The 16,907-nt window shown below is 41.0% G+C and overlaps 2 protein-coding genes across 3 annotated transcripts; both read left to right on the top strand.

Annotated features, from left to right (window-relative positions):
- Positions 1 to 52: 52 nt before the first annotated feature.
- On the top strand, positions 53 to 4,541 carry LOC139029144 (WD repeat-containing protein 90-like). Its single transcript, XM_070448409.1, has 6 exons — positions 53 to 121; positions 1,149 to 1,323; positions 1,538 to 1,668; positions 1,892 to 2,035; positions 3,324 to 3,528; positions 3,843 to 4,541. Exons 1-6 carry the CDS (start codon positions 53 to 55, stop codon positions 3,998 to 4,000), a joined length of 882 nt encoding a protein of 293 aa, XP_070304510.1. The 3' UTR covers positions 4,001 to 4,541.
- A 126-nt stretch (positions 4,542 to 4,667) lies between these two features.
- Positions 4,668 to 15,670, top strand: LOC111978052 (adhesion G protein-coupled receptor E3-like). 2 transcript variants are annotated; one of them, XM_024007824.2, is made up of 10 exons: positions 4,668 to 5,279; positions 5,503 to 5,592; positions 5,910 to 6,053; positions 9,237 to 9,600; positions 9,723 to 9,836; positions 9,951 to 10,110; positions 10,271 to 10,393; positions 10,707 to 10,861; positions 11,300 to 11,461; positions 11,620 to 15,670. In XM_024007824.2, exons 4-10 carry the CDS (start codon positions 9,382 to 9,384, stop codon positions 11,767 to 11,769), a joined length of 1,083 nt encoding a protein of 360 aa, XP_023863592.1. In that variant the 5' UTR covers positions 4,668 to 5,279; positions 5,503 to 5,592; positions 5,910 to 6,053; positions 9,237 to 9,381; the 3' UTR covers positions 11,770 to 15,670. The 2 variants fall into 2 exon arrangements, with proteins under 2 accessions (XP_023863592.1, XP_023863593.1); XM_024007825.2 differs by lacking the exon at positions 5,910 to 6,053.
- Positions 15,671 to 16,907: the final 1,237 nt, after the last annotated feature.

The following is a 16,907-nucleotide window of genomic DNA, read 5'->3' as shown; positions in this document are numbered from 1 at the left end:
TCCGTACATTGACTGACCCACTCCCCCCCCCCCCCCCCCACGTGGTCAGGTAATGACACGTTTCTTTCACGCCGCACGGAAGCGCCACTTTGCCCGTGTGGGGGTGGCCGTTCTCGAGGCTGTGACGGCCCCAACAAACAACTGAGTCGGGCAGTTTCAAGGTTGTCTCAACAGCCGTGAGGCTTGCACCAGATCCAAACAAACCCTAACACGAACGCTCAAGGCAAAGGCTTCGCTATGGATTTTCAAAAAAAAAGACGCTACCTTATGCTTTCGCGCTATATTGTCGACGGACTTCCACTCGTATGGCAATGGGTTGCATTATTTTGTGTTTTTTCTTTTCCTTCTAATCATCAAGGAGGACTGGGAAGTGTTGGGACGCCAATTTTCTTTAGAGTTCTTACGAATATTACTTAACCCCCCCAAAATGCATCCTCTCCCTAAAGCCTGTCATGCATGACTTTTAAATGGAAGGACGAGGGATTGGCGGCAGCAGACAATCGAATGACGATCCAACTTAGTTTCCAGTCATGGGCATTTTTTCGTCTGTTACTTGCTTCTTTTTTAACGCCCTATTCACGGGGGGGGTACACACTATATAACCATTACAATACATCATTTAATGTTAACCGCCGCCATATGGTATCTTTAATAGCACACAAAATATTATAAACGCGACTCGATAAACAACAAAAAAACTGGTTTGTGAAGCATGTGATCATTAAATGGAGAGCCTATGACGATGAACCGCAGCTATTTTATCTTCAACTACCGCCCTATACACAGGCTAAATGGCATGGAGAGAGAAGAGACGAGAGAGAGGAACGAGAGGACGAGACGATGAGCAGAGAGAGAGACTGAGAGAGGAGGAGACCGACGACGAGAAGAGCAGACGAGACGATGAGAAAGAGGAGGAAGAGAGAGAGGAAGATGATAGAGAGAGACGAGAGAGCGGAGACGGAGAGAGAAGAGAGGACAGCGAGAGCAAGAGAGAGAGAGAGAGAGAGAGAGAGAGAGAGAGAGAGAGAGAGAGAGAGAGAGAGAGAGCTCTCTCGATCTCATATCATGCACCAGTTATAAGCCTAGGAGTCTGACTGTCAATATCTACACACCTGATTTCCCTCCCCGTCCCCCATCTTGTCTGTCAGAGCTGTGGTAGTGCGTGCTGGAGCCCGGTCGTCAGTCCCTCTAAAGGAGATGCCTGTGTGGTGGGGGGGTACAGCGACGGGACCCTAAGGATCTTTCGCCTGGCCTCCTCAGAGATGGAGCTCAAGCTGCACCCGCACCCTGTGGCCGTCACCGCCATCCAGTACTCTGCTAACGGTGTGTGTGTTTGGGAAGGTCACTGTCAATGCTACCAGTGGACATTGTCTCGTGTGTGAATTTGGTAGTCGGACACTGCCGACTCTGCTTTCCTATTCATGTTTAGGATGTGATAGCAGTCTTTCTGTTGGGACACCGTTTGTGTCATTTCACTGGGATGTATAATAATACACATTGCCAATAACGGAGGCTATATGTGACCTCTGACCCTCAGGTCAGGTGATCCTCTCTGCGGGGAGGGACGGCCTGATGGCTGTCAGCAGCCCAGTAACCGGGCTTACCGTCCGACTTATCAGCGACCACAAGGGGGCACCCATCACTACCATCCAGTGTGTGAAGAAACAGGTCAGGGCCCATATTCACGCATCTGAGTAGGAGTGCAGATCTCGGATCAGTTTTGCCTTTCAAATTATAATGAATAAAAGGGGGGACCCCATCCTATAGTATAATAGAATGACTAGAACATACTTCTGTGTGACGTCTTCTGAAGTTACTAGTGTAACTGTTTTTGAGGAGCTACTAAGAATCTACATGAAGGAATTGTGTCGTCATGCATTTTGTCCACCAGTACAAAGAATTTGGGCTTGAAGGAAACGAGATGTGGTTGGCTGCCAGTACAGACAGACGGGTCAGCGTTTGGGCAGCTGATTGGATGAAGGACAAGTGTGAGCTCCTGGACTGGCTCACATTTCCAGCCCCTGCCAATCCTGAGGTAAACCTATCTTCATAGGCATACATGCACACAAAATGAATAGCATGGAAATCAGTCTGTTAGACAAGCACTTTCATGTGAGGATTTTGTTCAGGATGGTGGGAATTCAGACCCAAGTTATGCGCGTTAGCATCAATGTAACTTTATTCCCTTTTTATGCACTTTTCTCTCTATGTATTCTGAACTTGGACTTAAAGCTGCAATATGTAGGCGACCCGACCAAATTCACATAGAAAAGTAAGTTATAGATCTGTCATTCTCGTTGAAAGCGAGTCTAAAAACTGGTGGATTTGTTCTATGTGTGTAATTTCTATGCTTCCCATTCTTAAGTATCGTTTTTTTCGTCTTTTCATTTCGGTTTTGTACACCAGCTTCAAACAGATGAAAATMCAATATTTTTGGTTATAGAAAATTGATTTCACAGCGGATTAGCTGGTACAATGATTCTCTACGTAATGACTGCTTGTTTTGTCACCATAAACTGAAATTAGGCGAACTATTTGAATTTTATCAACCAGGAAATGGCGGAGTGATTTCTGCATATTGCACCTTTAAGCATGGGGAAATGCATGTGCCAGCAAGGTATTTCTTTGGGGGGTAGATCACAGAAATTGAAGGTGTGGCAGAGGTGTGTCTACAGATACGGGAATCATGAATAAGTTTGAGTTTACCTGTTTGTTCCAAGTGGATTTTTTGTTGTTGTTGAAATGATTAGAAATACACACCGCTCTCCATGCAATTTAATTTACAAATTGATAAGAGCTAGGTAAATTAGTAATCTGTTTGGAGAAGGGGATTGTAAAATACAAATAGCAATTGTTTTAGATGATTTTTCCTTCTGATCGCTGGAGACTAATGTGAAACCGTTCATGGAAGCAAACTGGAAAGCATATCAAGATGACAGGTATTTCCACCCCATTTCCCACAAAAAAAAGTATATAAAAAAACAAACATACAAACATATTATACTACACTGTGGGAAACGGGGTGTGTTTTCTGTGATTTGAATTACATTTATTCAGCGCTTGCAAGGGAGCCACAACCGCAAACCCCATTGCGCATGTGCATAGGGTAGGTCTGAATACTAAATACTGAGAAGAGCTTCAATCAAAACGGGTTTTAAAAAAGTCTGAATCGGCCCCGACGTGAAGTGCAAGATGAGACGTGATATCAGTCAATGACTGTTTTTTTACTTGAAATACTTTTCTCAACCTTGCAAGCATTGAATAGTTTTACCGTGAACATTTCTGTGTTTTAAAAGTCCTCTCTTTATCTCTGTCTTCATCAGGAGTCAGACAGCCTTCCCCCCAGCCTGGCTGCTTTCAGCCCCATAGACCCTGGCCTGGTGGTGTACACAGGCTATGGAGTGGAGAGAGAGCTGTCCTTCTACAGCCTGGCCAAGAAACGGGTCATAAAGAAGATTGCCCTGTCCCATTGGGCCATGTGCTTCAGCCTCTCCTCCAAGGGTCGCCTCATAGCTGTGGGCTCAAAAGGTGCATGTCACTTCTCTTCTACCTCTCTCGCTTCAGTTTTACAATGCGACTGGTGTGTCTTGTGTTTCGTGTTGTAAAAAGCACTTTGTTTGCTAGCAAGGACTGAAGCATTAAAATAAACTGCAATAAAAACCCATCAAAAGCAGACCAGCTTGGCACAGGCTTGCTTGGTATTTTCGAATTTACAATACAGCATCAGTTTGACAGACCACCAGCATGTGTGTCTCTGCACAGTACTGTACGCAATGATACATTGTGTATGTATGTAAATAGGTTGCATGAAGCTGTGTGTTTTGTTTCTCTCTCTCTCTCAGAGCGAGTGCTGAAGCTCATCAAATCATCCAGTGGTAGGTTCCAGGACTTCCTCCACCACAGTGACTCTTTGCAGACCTGTCGATTCTCCCCCTCAGGGAAACTCCTTTTTACCGTTGCCTACAATGAGATCCTGCTATGGGAGGTGCAGGGCCTTTAGAACAAGATAGACCACTATACATTAGTAGATTGTGAACTATATTATTAAAGGACAATCAGGGGGTTGTATAGACCCAAGCTTTCACCATTGGTCCTAGTTAGTATGGATTTCTAGATTGACATGAGGTGTTGGGTGGTGGTAATGTAGGTTAATTGAAACACTGCTCTCCTGTCTGCATCAACCCTCGGTTGGGTGTAGATTAGAAGTCATCAATACTCACGCACGCAAGTGCCTCAGTTCAACTGACGAAGGAAACGGAATAATTGATCAATTGTTTACTTTAGTCATTTTAATTCTGAGGTTTTTATCAGTCCTGTAAATTACTTTGCATATTTGAAGAAAATATTTTATTTTTATTTATATGGGAGCCTCCTTTGTCTGTTCAGTGGTTTTACACTTGATGGGAGTCTTTTTTGTTGTTGTTGACATTTTATGTTCTTAAAATTATAAAACGGTATGTCCATCAGCCAATACGGTCATTCAGTCTAAATTATGCACTAAAAATGTTTTGTCCATCAATGTTCTACACTTATATATTTTTTTCAACAAAGAAATTTCAATAAAGGTTGTCACCTCAAATGAAACCATAAATTGTCTCATTAATGTGATTGTTTTTTGTGATGCAATTGCAAGATAAGTATATTTCCACTAATGTTATGTCATCAAATTAAATTGTGACTTTGGTTGAGCTGAAGGGGCAGAGAGGCATTGAATTGCAAGTATTTAGACAGCTATGTACTGGAAGCTGCATTATCGCTCACCATCTAGTGTGACGTGTGTTTTAGCCAGTACTGAGAAATTATGTTTTTGTTTATTGAATGTGTGATTCTGATTGCACAACCAGGTTTGGGATGATGCATAGTTTTGCAAGTTGTGTTTTTTGTTTTATTTAGGGGGGGAAATGAGGGAAGAATGCATCTTTTAAAGTGGCAGATTTTTGTATTCCTTAAGTAGGGTGACACGCTAAAGCTCTTAATGTTTGTGATATCTTTGACATTTTTTTTTTTTTTACCCATCTCTTTCCCCATCACTGATCGAGTAAATGAGGAGGTGGAGATGATGATGAGGAACTGCTTTAGTGACTTCCCTTTTCTACTTCAAGATGAAATCTCTTCAGATGACGGTGTTGAGAAAAGTAATAAATGGGAGACATTTGCAGAGAGAGAATAACGTGACCGTGTTGAAGTACTACTCTGTCAGTTACACGGCACACACAGTTAATCGACAAACAACAAAACTGCCTTTGTAATGGGAGTGAATTTATGCTTCTGGATTCTTGGTGAGTTAGCTCATTTCCCCATAGTACTGGAGGGCCTTTCAACTGTAGGAGTTTTTTTTGTTGTTGCCTGAAATAAAGATGAGGGTGTCTCAGAGATTGAGAGAATATCTGTTTGTAATTTGACACTGCCCAATGGCATGACTGCACTGGTCTAAAGGATATGCTTGCATGTATATAGAGGCATCGTTTGTTTGTCTGATATTTCTTCTCTTTTTTCCTACAGGTCTCTACCTGGCCCTACCTTTGGAAGGGATATGTCTTCCACTCTATCAAACAGGGCATAACATTACTAAGATTGGAAGTGGCTGTTCTGGTAAGATCAACTGATTTACCCAGGTGATGAAAAAGATCACTGTATTTTAATGGCAAGTGTAGACAGCAGGCTATTGTTTCATTCATCTCTATCTGTTTGAATTTAACTGGTGCCTTTTACAGGTTCACATCTAGGATAAGAAGTTTAGAATTCAGACTTACCAAGAGGTTAGAGTGAGAATGATGGTGTCTAAAAGAATGCATTCACTGTTCATTAGCTGAAACTATTCTCTATTCTCACTCATTTCAAGCCAACCAACTAATTGACTAATACCTAAGATCTGTCCTAACCTCAAATACTTATTTGGTGTTATGTAGATACAGATGAGTGTGTGGAAGATCCCTCCATCTGTGGGAACCATTCTACTTGCTTCAACACCCTTGGTAGCTACCACTGTCAGTGTCATCCTGGGTTCGAATCTAGGATCACTTATTTCACTTCTGCAGATGGAGGATGTACAGGTCAATACTGTGTTTTTAAGATGTTATTAATAACTAATAACAGCTTTAATTCCTTACCACTAATATGAATAAAACAGGATAATTAATAGCTACCACTTTCTGTCAGTTTTAACATTATGATAATGTAGCATACAGTAGGGTCTGAAATTATTGACACCCTTGATAAAGATTTATCAAAAAATAAATACGTAATTCAAATACTGAGCTATATTGTATGCTTAGAAATGTTGGGAAATTATGTGATTTTATACTTGTACAATTGCTCAGAGAAGGAGATTTTGTTAAACAAGTAATACTTTTTTCCTCAAAGGTAGGGGTAAAAATTGACACCTGTTTTCAATACCTCGCCTTGCATGGATAACGGCACTGAGCCTTTTTCTAAAATGTTTGGAATTGGAGAACAGATTGGGAGGGATCTTAGACCATTCCTCCATACAGAATCCTTCTAGATCCTTGATATCACGTGTCTGCGCTTATGGACTGCCCTCTTCAATTCAAACCACAGGTTTTCAATGGATTTCAAGTCTAGAGACTGAGATGGCTATTCCAAAAAATATATATTTTTGTCCAATTAGCCATTTCTTTGTGGATTTTTATGTGTGCTTGGGGTTTATTGTCTTGGTGGAAGATCCACTTATGGCCAAGTTTCAGCCTCCTGACAGAGGCAACCCTTTTTTTGGTTAAATTACTGGGTAAAGTTCATGATGCCATTGACCTTAACAAGGGTCTCAGGACCAGTGGACTTGCACTACAGGGATGGTTTTGGCGTGGAAATGACAATGCATAAGCAGAAAAGAACCCCTTTTACCTACTATAAAATATGGTGGTGGATCTTTGATGTTATGGGGCTATTTTGCTTCCACTGGTCCTAGAGCCCTTGTTAATTTTTTGGCCAAAAACCTGGTTGCCTCTGCCAGGAAGCGGAAACTTGGCCGCAAGTGGATCTTCCAGCAAAACAATAACCCCAAGCACAAATCAAAATCCACAAAGAAATTGTTTATTGTCCACCAAATAAAAATGTCTAACCCATTGAAAACTTGTGGTTTAAATTGAAGAGGGCAGTCCATAAGCGCAGTTAAAAGATATATCAAGTATCTGGAAGGATTCTGTATGGAGGAATGTTCTAAGATCCCTAAAATGCCCCTATCCTCACAAGGTGAGGTATTGATAATAGGGGTGTCAATAATTTTGATCCTAACTTTTTAAAGATTTTTATTGTATTACTTGTTAACCTCTAAAAGTCTAAAACAGACAGTCAAAAAATGTAATCATAAGGTTTTGAACTGTCTGTCCTATATCTAAGACATAAGAAACCTCGGGAATATAACAAATCTATCTATTGCATTAGTGCTTAGTTGGTGAGTCATATCCTCTTTGGATGAAGGAATTCGGTCTTAATCAACTATTCCTAAATATCCCTTGTAGTCATTCTGTTACTGAACAACATCCTATGCTTTCCGAAAGTATTCACACCCCTTTACGTTTTCCACATTACTGGCCTACAGACAATACCCCATAATGTCAAAGTGGAATTATGTTTTTGAATTTTTTACAAATTAATAAAAAATGAAAGCTGAAATGTCTTAAGTCAGTAAGTATTCAACCCCTTTTTATGGCAATCCTAAATGTGCTTAACAAGTCACATAATATTTTGCATGGACTGACTGTGTGTAATAATAGTGTTTAACATTATTTTTGAATTACTATCTCCTCTCTACCTTGATATGTGAGAAAGGAGTATCCCCCAGCGAGATAGCATTTGCTGTGAAGACTGGTCTTATTGTATAGAAACCAGTTTGAACCCTAAGAAAAGGTTCCTCTCGTTATTATTATCCATACCCGAGCGATCTCTCCCTGGTACAAACATCAACTCATTCTATGAAATAGTATCACCAAACCATTCATAAATAAATTGTCAGCATCAGAGGCTCCTCTCAGTTCACACAGTCACATGAGAAAGTACTAATAGAAACCTATTCTATTGCATAAAACAACCATTTGATGCGTAAACAGTATTAAACATAATCTTGTAATGTGTCTATCACACCACCATGCTTCACCGTAGGGATGGTGCCAGGTTTCCTCCAGACGTGACGATTGGCATTCAGGCCGAGGAGTTCAATCTTGGTTTCATCAGACCAGAGAATCTTGTTCCTCATGGTCTGAGAGTCCTTTAGGTGCCTTTTGGCAAACTCCAAGCGGGCTGTCGTGCATTTTACTGAGGAGTGGCTTCTACTTGGCCACTCTACCATAAAGGCCTGATTGGTGGAATGCTGCAGAGATGGTTGTCCTTCTGGAAGGTTCTCCCATCTCCACAGAGGAACTCTGGAGCTCTGTCAGAGGGACCATTGGGTTCTTGGTCACCTCCCTGACCAAAGCCCTTCTCCCCCGATTGCTCAGTTTGGCCGAGTGGCCAGCACTAGGAAGAGTCTTGGTGGTTCAAACTTCTTCCATTTAAGAATGATGGAGGCCACTGTGTTCTTGGAGACCTTCAATGCTGCAGAAATGTTTTTGGTACCCTTCCCCTGATCTGTCCCTCGACACAATCCTTTCTCGGCGCTCTACGGACAATTCCTTTGCCCTCATGGCTTGGTTTTTGCGCTGACATGCACCGTCAACTGTGGGACCTTATATAGACAGGTGTGTGCGTTTCCAAATCATGTCCAATCAATTGAATTTACCATAGGTGGACTCCAATCAAGTTGTAGAAACATCTCAAGGTCAATCAATGGAAACCTGATGCACCTGAGCCCAACTTCGAGTCTCATAGCAAAGGGTCTGAATACTTATGTAAATAATATATTTCTGTTTTTTTCACTTTGTCATTATGGGGTACTGTGTGTAGATTTAATGATCTATTTTAGAATAAGGCTGTAATGTATTTTGGGGTGGGGGGGGGGTCAAGGGGTCTGAATACTTTCCAAATGCACTGTATATACAGACAATTGCAATGTTGTATTTTTTTGTTACCCCCCCATTTTCATCACATATACTTTCATCATCTCTCTCTCCCCACCTTTTTTACCCCACCAATCTCTTCTGATTGAAACGTCTTATCCACATTGTGTTTCGGGTATTGCGTGTCTTTAGTATCACTCTGTTAGGTCACTGTCCGACACATCCATGTCGTCATCGTCTTTCTTATTCCCCCACTTCCTCTTTCTCTCTCTCACTCACTCACAGACGTAAATGAGTGTATAGGGGCTGGGAACAAATACCCCTGTGGCGAGATTGGAACCTGCTGGAATCTGGAGGGCAGCTACAGGTGTCATTGTCCCCCTGGATTCACTACCTATGGCAACAACCAATCTAAGTCAAGGTGAGAGAAATGCTTGTTCTACCTTTTCATTTTCTGCTGACCTCAGTTGTCTTCGCTTGTGGCCATCTTTTGAAACCTCCACCCAGCCTACCAGTTACCAGTTTCGCAATCACGATGACCGGCCTGATGTATTGTGTTGTATTTGTACGATCTGAGGTCATCTGCATTCATGGTTTTCCTTTAGAGCTGAATTGTGACCCTTTTGCAACTCAGAGTACACCTGAACAGGTAAATTCTTCCTCTTTTTAAATGATTATTTTCTCAAGTACTTCTCTTCATCTTGATTATTCACCATATTCTTCTCATTTATCTTTCTCTCTCTTTCTGTGTACTTCCTCTGTCTCTCTCAGACTCTACCAGGTTTTGACAGCCTCTTGTCTCTCCTGAGAAACAACTGTTTGGTGTTGAGTAACTCCTCTGGGTTGGCTGGAGCTACAGAAAAGACTGGAGAGGCGCTTTTGACAGTATGTTGCCTCCCTGAGCTTCATACAAGCGCGCGCGGATATACACACACACACACACACACACACACACACACACACGTTACATCACGTCTCTGTTGTCTGTCTTTTCTAAAGGTCCTGGCCAATGTCACTGCTGTTCTTCAACTCCAGTACAATGGTCAAGGTGGTAACAGCGGTAAAGTGACTACGCTACTGAGGACAGTAGAAAACTCTATCAGACTGATTGCTCCACAGCTGAGAGAAAATGTGAGCAGGATAAATACAAGCCATACAGGTAATACTTATAATGAAAACACATTTGGTGATCACTTTAACATCACCGGTACCACAACTTAACCTTACACAGAACACATTGACCACTAAGTGACCACTTGTTCTTTCAATAATGGTGATTTCTACTCGGTATAGATTTTTGTCCCTATGTTGAAAAACAGAGGTAGAAGTTGTGGTGAGGATGGACAGGACACCACCCCGAGGACCAGTCAGACTGACGAATGAAAACATCCAACTTGACACCACCTGGGAGACGGCGATCGGAGATGACACAAATTACCCAGGTACAGTCCCACTCAGCTGCAGTGGCATTAGCCTTCTTAAAAAAACAAAGTAATTGGGAGTTTCTGAGTGACAAGTATTTACTGACATTTCTATACGTTTCTTTATTTTATATCTTGTAGGATTTGTGTGGAGGTTTTTGTGTTTTGTGCAGGGCTTATTATACTCTATATGGGGCATATTTTATGTACCGTGTGTGTTTTATTTTAGGTTGATGGGTTTGTATACTTGATGATTTGTGAATTGGTTTTGTTTTATATTGTTTGTGTTTCTGTATGTTTTAAGTGGATTGGTTTTGTGTTATGATGTTTGCAGGATTTGGGTTTGCCATTTTGCTCAGCTACAAGAGTCTGCAGACTTTGACCAACAGCTCTGAGCAGCTCTCCTCCAGAGTGGTGACTGTATCTGTTAGCAACCCCAACACAACAAACCTGTCTGAACCTATCATTCTCACCTTCAATCACTTGAAGGTAACACTTGTGTTTCTCTAAAAGGCTGACTGTCAGTTACAGTGATAGTTAACTTCTTTCGCTTATCTTTGACTTCCCTAGACTGTGATTGTTTGCTCCAAACAAGTAAAAAAAAAAAAAAAATTGCCGGTTATTTAGCAATGTTTATAATCTCCTAGCTACAATTTTTTGGGGAATGTAGCAATGCTAGTGGAAATGTATTGTATCCATTAGCGATATGTTCAAAATCTACGTCCCCATGCTTTTGAATGCACCACTAACGGATAAAAAAATGCTAGCCAGATTATTCTGGATTTAACGTCAAAATAAAGTGAACTATCCCTTTAAAACAGGTTTTATTAGACATTTAAAAAAAAAAAATACATTTGTTTAACAGATATGCACGCAGTAGACCCTAGCTGTTCTAATTATATGAGTCTCATCTCCTCTGTGCCCCAGTCCAGTGATGCGAATACCACCTGTGTTTATTGGTCAGAGGATGGTGAGGGGGTGTGGTCAATCCAGGGCTGCACCTCAGTGATGTCCAACTCCACCCACACTGTGTGCTCCTGCACCCATCTCAGCAGCTTTGCCCTGCTCAGGGGAATCCAAGAGAATAAGGTGATACACAACAACACTGTAGAACTGCTAAGAGGGAAAAGGGTCTTAGATCTGTGAGAAGGTCTTTTTGCCTTAAAACTCACACCCCGAGCAGACCTTCCTTGGGGCAGTAGTATGGTCTGTATTTGATTATTGTTATTCCGCATTGACATTGACAGAAATGCAGACAGTTGCCGTTGGTGATGTGGGCGGGCGCTTCCGTGGCGCTGGCTTGTGCGGTCCTATCCCTGCTCATGACCCTGTGGTGTCGCTTTATCAGCAAAAAGAGCAATGGAGGGAGCCGACCAGAACAGCATTTTAACCTCTAAAGCACCTCAATTTAGACAGCAGGGATTTCTAAAATCTCTCTTTCCTGTGTTTTGTATATAATCCCACCCTATGTCAACTGTTAGAAAATGTAAATATGAAGTTTCAGTTTCTACCTCAGTCAATTGATAAACATGATTTCATGAAATATATAAATGTATTTTGAAATGATAGATTATTGATTGTTCTCGATTCCCATCAATGTCAATTTACTTTTATCTCTGTTCAATTGTACGTAGACGAGCTTACCATACAGTATTATTGTACAAGTTTAAATAGCAGCTCTGTTGTAATCAAAGGAAGGACGTACATGTTTGTTCATGAAAGACGGAACACACACCTTTACGCTCACTGTGTATACGGTACACGTAGAAAGGGACAAACTGCACATGCGTACCTACATTACATACATACTGTAATGTGGCCTATGATCGGCGGCCTGGAGACCAGTTCAAGTGCATCAGGCAGATTGCGTGAAAACATGAAACGATGAGAACAAAACAGCAACCCTCTTCAATATTTCAGGCTTCCTAAGTAGGAAAGCTCAAATTAGAGTGCTGCGTAGTAAAGCTCAAGTCCATCAGCAGCAGGTTCCTAAAACCTGGCTTTCCTGAAACGGGTAGGTGAAGAACAGACGGTCCAGGTTGAGTTTCTGTTTTGGTTAGAACGTCAGAGAATGAAAAGTATCTTTAAAAGGTCCCGAACAGTCAAAATCATGTTAATCATCAAATTGGATGACTTGGATTAAACCCTATCAGAGTATGACAAACGACTGTCGCCGGTACAGTGATAAAGTTAGATCATAAAGTGACTTGCTTCCTCTATGTCAAAATCTTGAATTCAGGAATCCAGATACTATTTGCTTATTGGGGATCGGTGAAACATCACATTTAGCCGCTCATTTTAATACACCAATCGTAACGTCTTATTCTCATACCTTGTTTAAATAAGTACTGCCTTGTAACCATCATTGCAGAAGACGTGTTCGCAAAGGGACGTGGTTTACATAGCTAGCTAGACTACTTGTGTCAAAATTTGACTCCAGGCTGTTATAGGTTTCTCCTATTTATCTGTGGCAAATATACTTCTAGGTTTTCACTTTCATCTGTATCTGGTGTTAGCTAGTTACTGGCCAGCATGGGGGAAGAAATTATGTTTGGAACTCCGACTCAGTTGTCATGTCAGTGCTGCTATGAACTGCAACAGAAGAGACATGCCAAACGATGTATACAAAATTATTGACATCAAGGCATGGTTTATGTACATGGTCTGGCAGTCAGCAAATGTAATTGATGAAGTCAACCCAGGCTTTTCCCAACCAGTTTCAACTGAAATTGTCCAACATGAACTGAGACAGGATGTTGTCTATCGATGTGGTTACAATAACCAAGCAGTTGGATAGACAAATAATTTGTGAAACCGTGATGTATGACAGGATTGGAATCTTGTTTGAGTTGAGCTTTGTGTATCAGCACATTTGCTTGAGATGATCTCACTGCTGATCTCACAGTATTGCATCTAAGTTGCCGTCAATCAAGGTGAGCTCCCCACCCACTCAGACTGGTCCTTCGGCCTTACTGATAGTTGGAAATGAGAGAAGGTCAATTCTGAGCATTTCATTCTGGGGGGGGGGGGGGGTTATTATGGGTGATGTTTTAGTCACTCAAACGCTATTTTCTTTGGGAAATATATGACTGCTGGACCTTTTAAGCTTATGATTTCCGATTTTGTAACTGGGGTTATACTCGAAAGCTCATGTGTATCAGTTATTTTTGTTATGTGACTGGATGGCTTTAACCCTTTATCTCCGTTCCCCTAATGTTGATAGAGCAACTGAGTAGCTGTAGTTACGCATTCTGCTGTTAAATGAAATACTGTACATATCCTCACAAATGAAAAGTATGATTGAGAAAGGGAGGAAACACAAGAATAGATCAAATGATAAATATTAACAGAGAGTGTGTGAGAAGTCTTGCCATAGATTTTCAAATAGATTTAAGTCGGAAGTGTAACTAGGCCACACGGGGACATTTAATGTCGTCTTGGTAAGCAACTCAAGTGTATATTGGTCCTTGTGTTTTAGGTTATTATCCTGCTGAAAGGTGAATTTGTCCCCCAGTTTATGTTGGAAAGCAGGGGTTGAATACTTATTGACTCAAGACATTTCAACTTTTCATGTTTTATTAATTTGTAAAAAATTCTAAAAACATAATTCCACTTTGACATTATGGGTATTGTGTGTAGGCCAGTGAAACAAAATCTAAATTTTACCAATTTTACATTTAAGCTTTAATACAACCCCCCAAAAATACATGTTGTGACTAGTTTCTGGAGGCACTGTATATACACAGTATATAAACACTGAGTGTACAAAACATGCTCTTTCGATGACAGACTCACCAGGTGAATCCAGGTGAAAGCTATGATCCCTTATTGATGTCACTTGTTAAATCCCCTTCAATCAGTGTAGATGAAGGGTATCAGACAGCTTAAAGAGGGATTTTTAAGCCTTTGAGACATGGATTGTGTATGTGTGCCATTCAGAGGGTGAATGGGCAAGATAAAGATTTAAGTGCCTTTGAACGAGGAATGGTAGTGGGTGCCAGGTGCACCGGGTTGAGTGTGTCAAGAACTTCAACGCTGATGGGTTTTCATGCTCAACAGTTTCCTGTGTATCAAGAATGATCCACCACCCAAAGGACATCCAGTCAACTTGACATAACTGTGGGAAGCATTGGAGTCAACACGGGGCAGCATCCCTGTGGAACGCTCTTGCCTCGACAAATTGAATCTGTTCTGAAGGCAAAAGCGGGGTCAACTCAATAGTACGAAGATGTTCCTAATGTTTTGTACACTCGGCAGTATTGCAAATCTTGACACTCAAACTGTTGCGCCTGGCACTTACTACCACACCCTGTTCAAAGACACTTCAATCTTTTGTCTTGCCCATTCACCCTTTGAATGGCACACATACACAATCCATGTCTCAAGGCTTAAAAATCCTTCTTTACCCTGTCTCCTCCCCTTCATCTACGCTAATTTCAAGTGGATTTAACAAGTGACCTCAATAACTGATCATAGTTTTCAATTGTATTCACCTAGTCAGTCTGTCATGGAAAGAGCAGGTGTTCTTAATGTTTTGTTGTGTGTGTGCAACTGTTTCAGAATGTGCTTCTCTACAACTTATCTGTCATGATGCTGGTCTTATGTATGCGCCCAATAAAAATGTGATAAGATGTATGAACACATCGACCAGAAAAACAGCTTTTGAGCATCCTTGACGATTTAATGTATTTTGACCAGTGGAGGCTGCTGAGAACGCTCATAATAATGTATTTGATACCACTCCACTGATTCCACTCCAGCCATTACCACGAGCCCGTCCTCCCCAATTAAGGTGCCACCAACCTCCTGTGATTTTGGCTGACACATATATTGTCTTTCAGCCGTATGTATCATATAGATATCGATGAGTGTCACACCTCCATCTGTGGAGAACATTTGCATCGGCAACTACATCTGTCAGTGCCAACCTGGGTTCATGGTTGATGCAATTGTACAATGTTTGGGTAAGAATTGTGAAATAATATGTATGCGTTTGTCTTAAGTGTAAGCCTTTCCTTGTCATCACACTGATCTCTGTGTGCACTACTTCCTTTTATTTTTAAAGGCTCAGTGCAGACAAAATGTGGGTTTTTTGTATCATGTTGATCAAAAGAACAGCTGATGAAACTAACACTGTAAAAGTGTGAAAAAAATATGAACTGTTTTTCTTCCTGATAGTTGCTGGTTGAAAATACAATCTACGCAGGAGTGCATGGGTGGGAGTTTTGGGCTTTCCATGGTGACATCACTATGCAGTAAATTGGTTAATAGACCAATAAAGAGTTCCAAACCCCTCTGCCAATAACATCTTGTTTTCAGTTTTTCCCTACCCACCCAGACAGTCCTAGCAAAATTATTGCTTGATAAATCGTTTTTGGGAAAAAATACATTTTTGTTAATGCGAATATACAGTACCAGTCAAAAGTTTGGACACGCCTACTCATTCCAGGGTTCTCTACATGTCTTCTACATCCTGAAATATATTCCCATGCCGTAAGTCTTGAACAGTATAAAAACCTTTCATTTGCAACCTTAAAATCACTTGTTTCACTGCAGCCAGACTGACCTGAATATATTTTCATATTGAATGTACAGATGAAGTCGGAAGTTTACATCCACTTAGGTTGGAGTCATTAAAACTAGTCTTTCAACCACTCCACAAATTTCTTGCTGACAAACTATAGTTTTGCCAAGTCGGTTAGTACATCTACTTTGTGCATGACACAAGTCATTTTTCCAACAATTGTTTACAGACACAGTGAAATAATCTATCACAATTCCAGTGGGTCAGAAGTTTACATACACTAAATGGACTGTTCCTTTAAACAGCTTGGAAAATTTCAGAAAATGATGTCATGGCTTTAGAAGCTTCTGTTAGACTAATTGACATCATTTGAGTCAATTGGAGGTGTACCTGTGGCCTACCTTCAAACTCAGTGCCTCTTTGCTTGACATCATGGGGAAATCTAAAGAAATCAGCCAAGACCTCAGAAAAACAATTGTAGACCTCCACAAGTCTGGTTTATCCTTGGGAGCAATTTCCAAATGCCTGAAGATACCACGTTTATCTGTACAAACAATAGTACGCAAGTATAAACACCATGGGACCATGCAGCCGTCATTCTGCTCAGGAAGGAGACGTGTTCTGTTTCCTAGAGATGAACGTACTTTGGTGCGAAAAGTGCAAATCAATCCCAGAACAACAGCAAAGGACCTGATGCTGATGATGTGAAACGTCTACCATTTTTTTCTGAGGTCTTGGCTGATTTCTTTTGATTTCCCCATGATGTCAAGCAAAGAGGCACTGAGTTTGAAGGTAGGCCTTGAAATACATACACAGGTACACCTCTGATAGGCTAATTGACATCATATGAGTCAATCAGAAGCTTCTAAAACTTTCTAATTCCAGAAATCATTTTCTGGAATTTTCCAAGCTGTTTAAAGGCACAGTCAACTTAGTGTATGTTAACTTCTGACCCACTGGAATTGTGATACAGTGAGTTATAAGTGAAATAATCTCTAAACAATTGTTTGA

This window comes from Salvelinus sp. IW2-2015, linkage group LG18, assembly GCF_002910315.2.
Source record: "Salvelinus sp. IW2-2015 linkage group LG18, ASM291031v2, whole genome shotgun sequence".
In the NCBI taxonomy this organism is placed as follows: domain Eukaryota; kingdom Metazoa; phylum Chordata; class Actinopteri; order Salmoniformes; family Salmonidae; genus Salvelinus; species Salvelinus sp. IW2-2015.
This window is presented reverse-complemented; position numbering and strand designations above follow the sequence as displayed.

Coding starts and splice junctions, on each gene's coding strand:
- LOC139029144 (XM_070448409.1), top strand. CDS start 53: ATGACACGTTTCTTTCACGCCGCACGGAAGCGCCACTTTGCCCGTGTG. Junction 1,324..1,537: donor CATCCAGTACTCTGCTAACG/GTGTGTGTGTTT, acceptor TCTGACCCTCAG/GTCAGGTGATCCTCTCTGCG. Junction 2,036..3,323: donor CAGCCCCTGCCAATCCTGAG/GTAAACCTATCT, acceptor TGTCTTCATCAG/GAGTCAGACAGCCTTCCCCC.
- LOC111978052 (XM_024007825.2), top strand. CDS start 9,382: ATGCTTGTTCTACCTTTTCATTTTCTGCTGACCTCAGTTGTCTTCGCT. Junction 9,837..9,950: donor CTGGAGAGGCGCTTTTGACA/GTATGTTGCCTC, acceptor TCTTTTCTAAAG/GTCCTGGCCAATGTCACTGC. Junction 10,111..10,270: donor GATAAATACAAGCCATACAG/GTAATACTTATA, acceptor GTTGAAAAACAG/AGGTAGAAGTTGTGGTGAGG.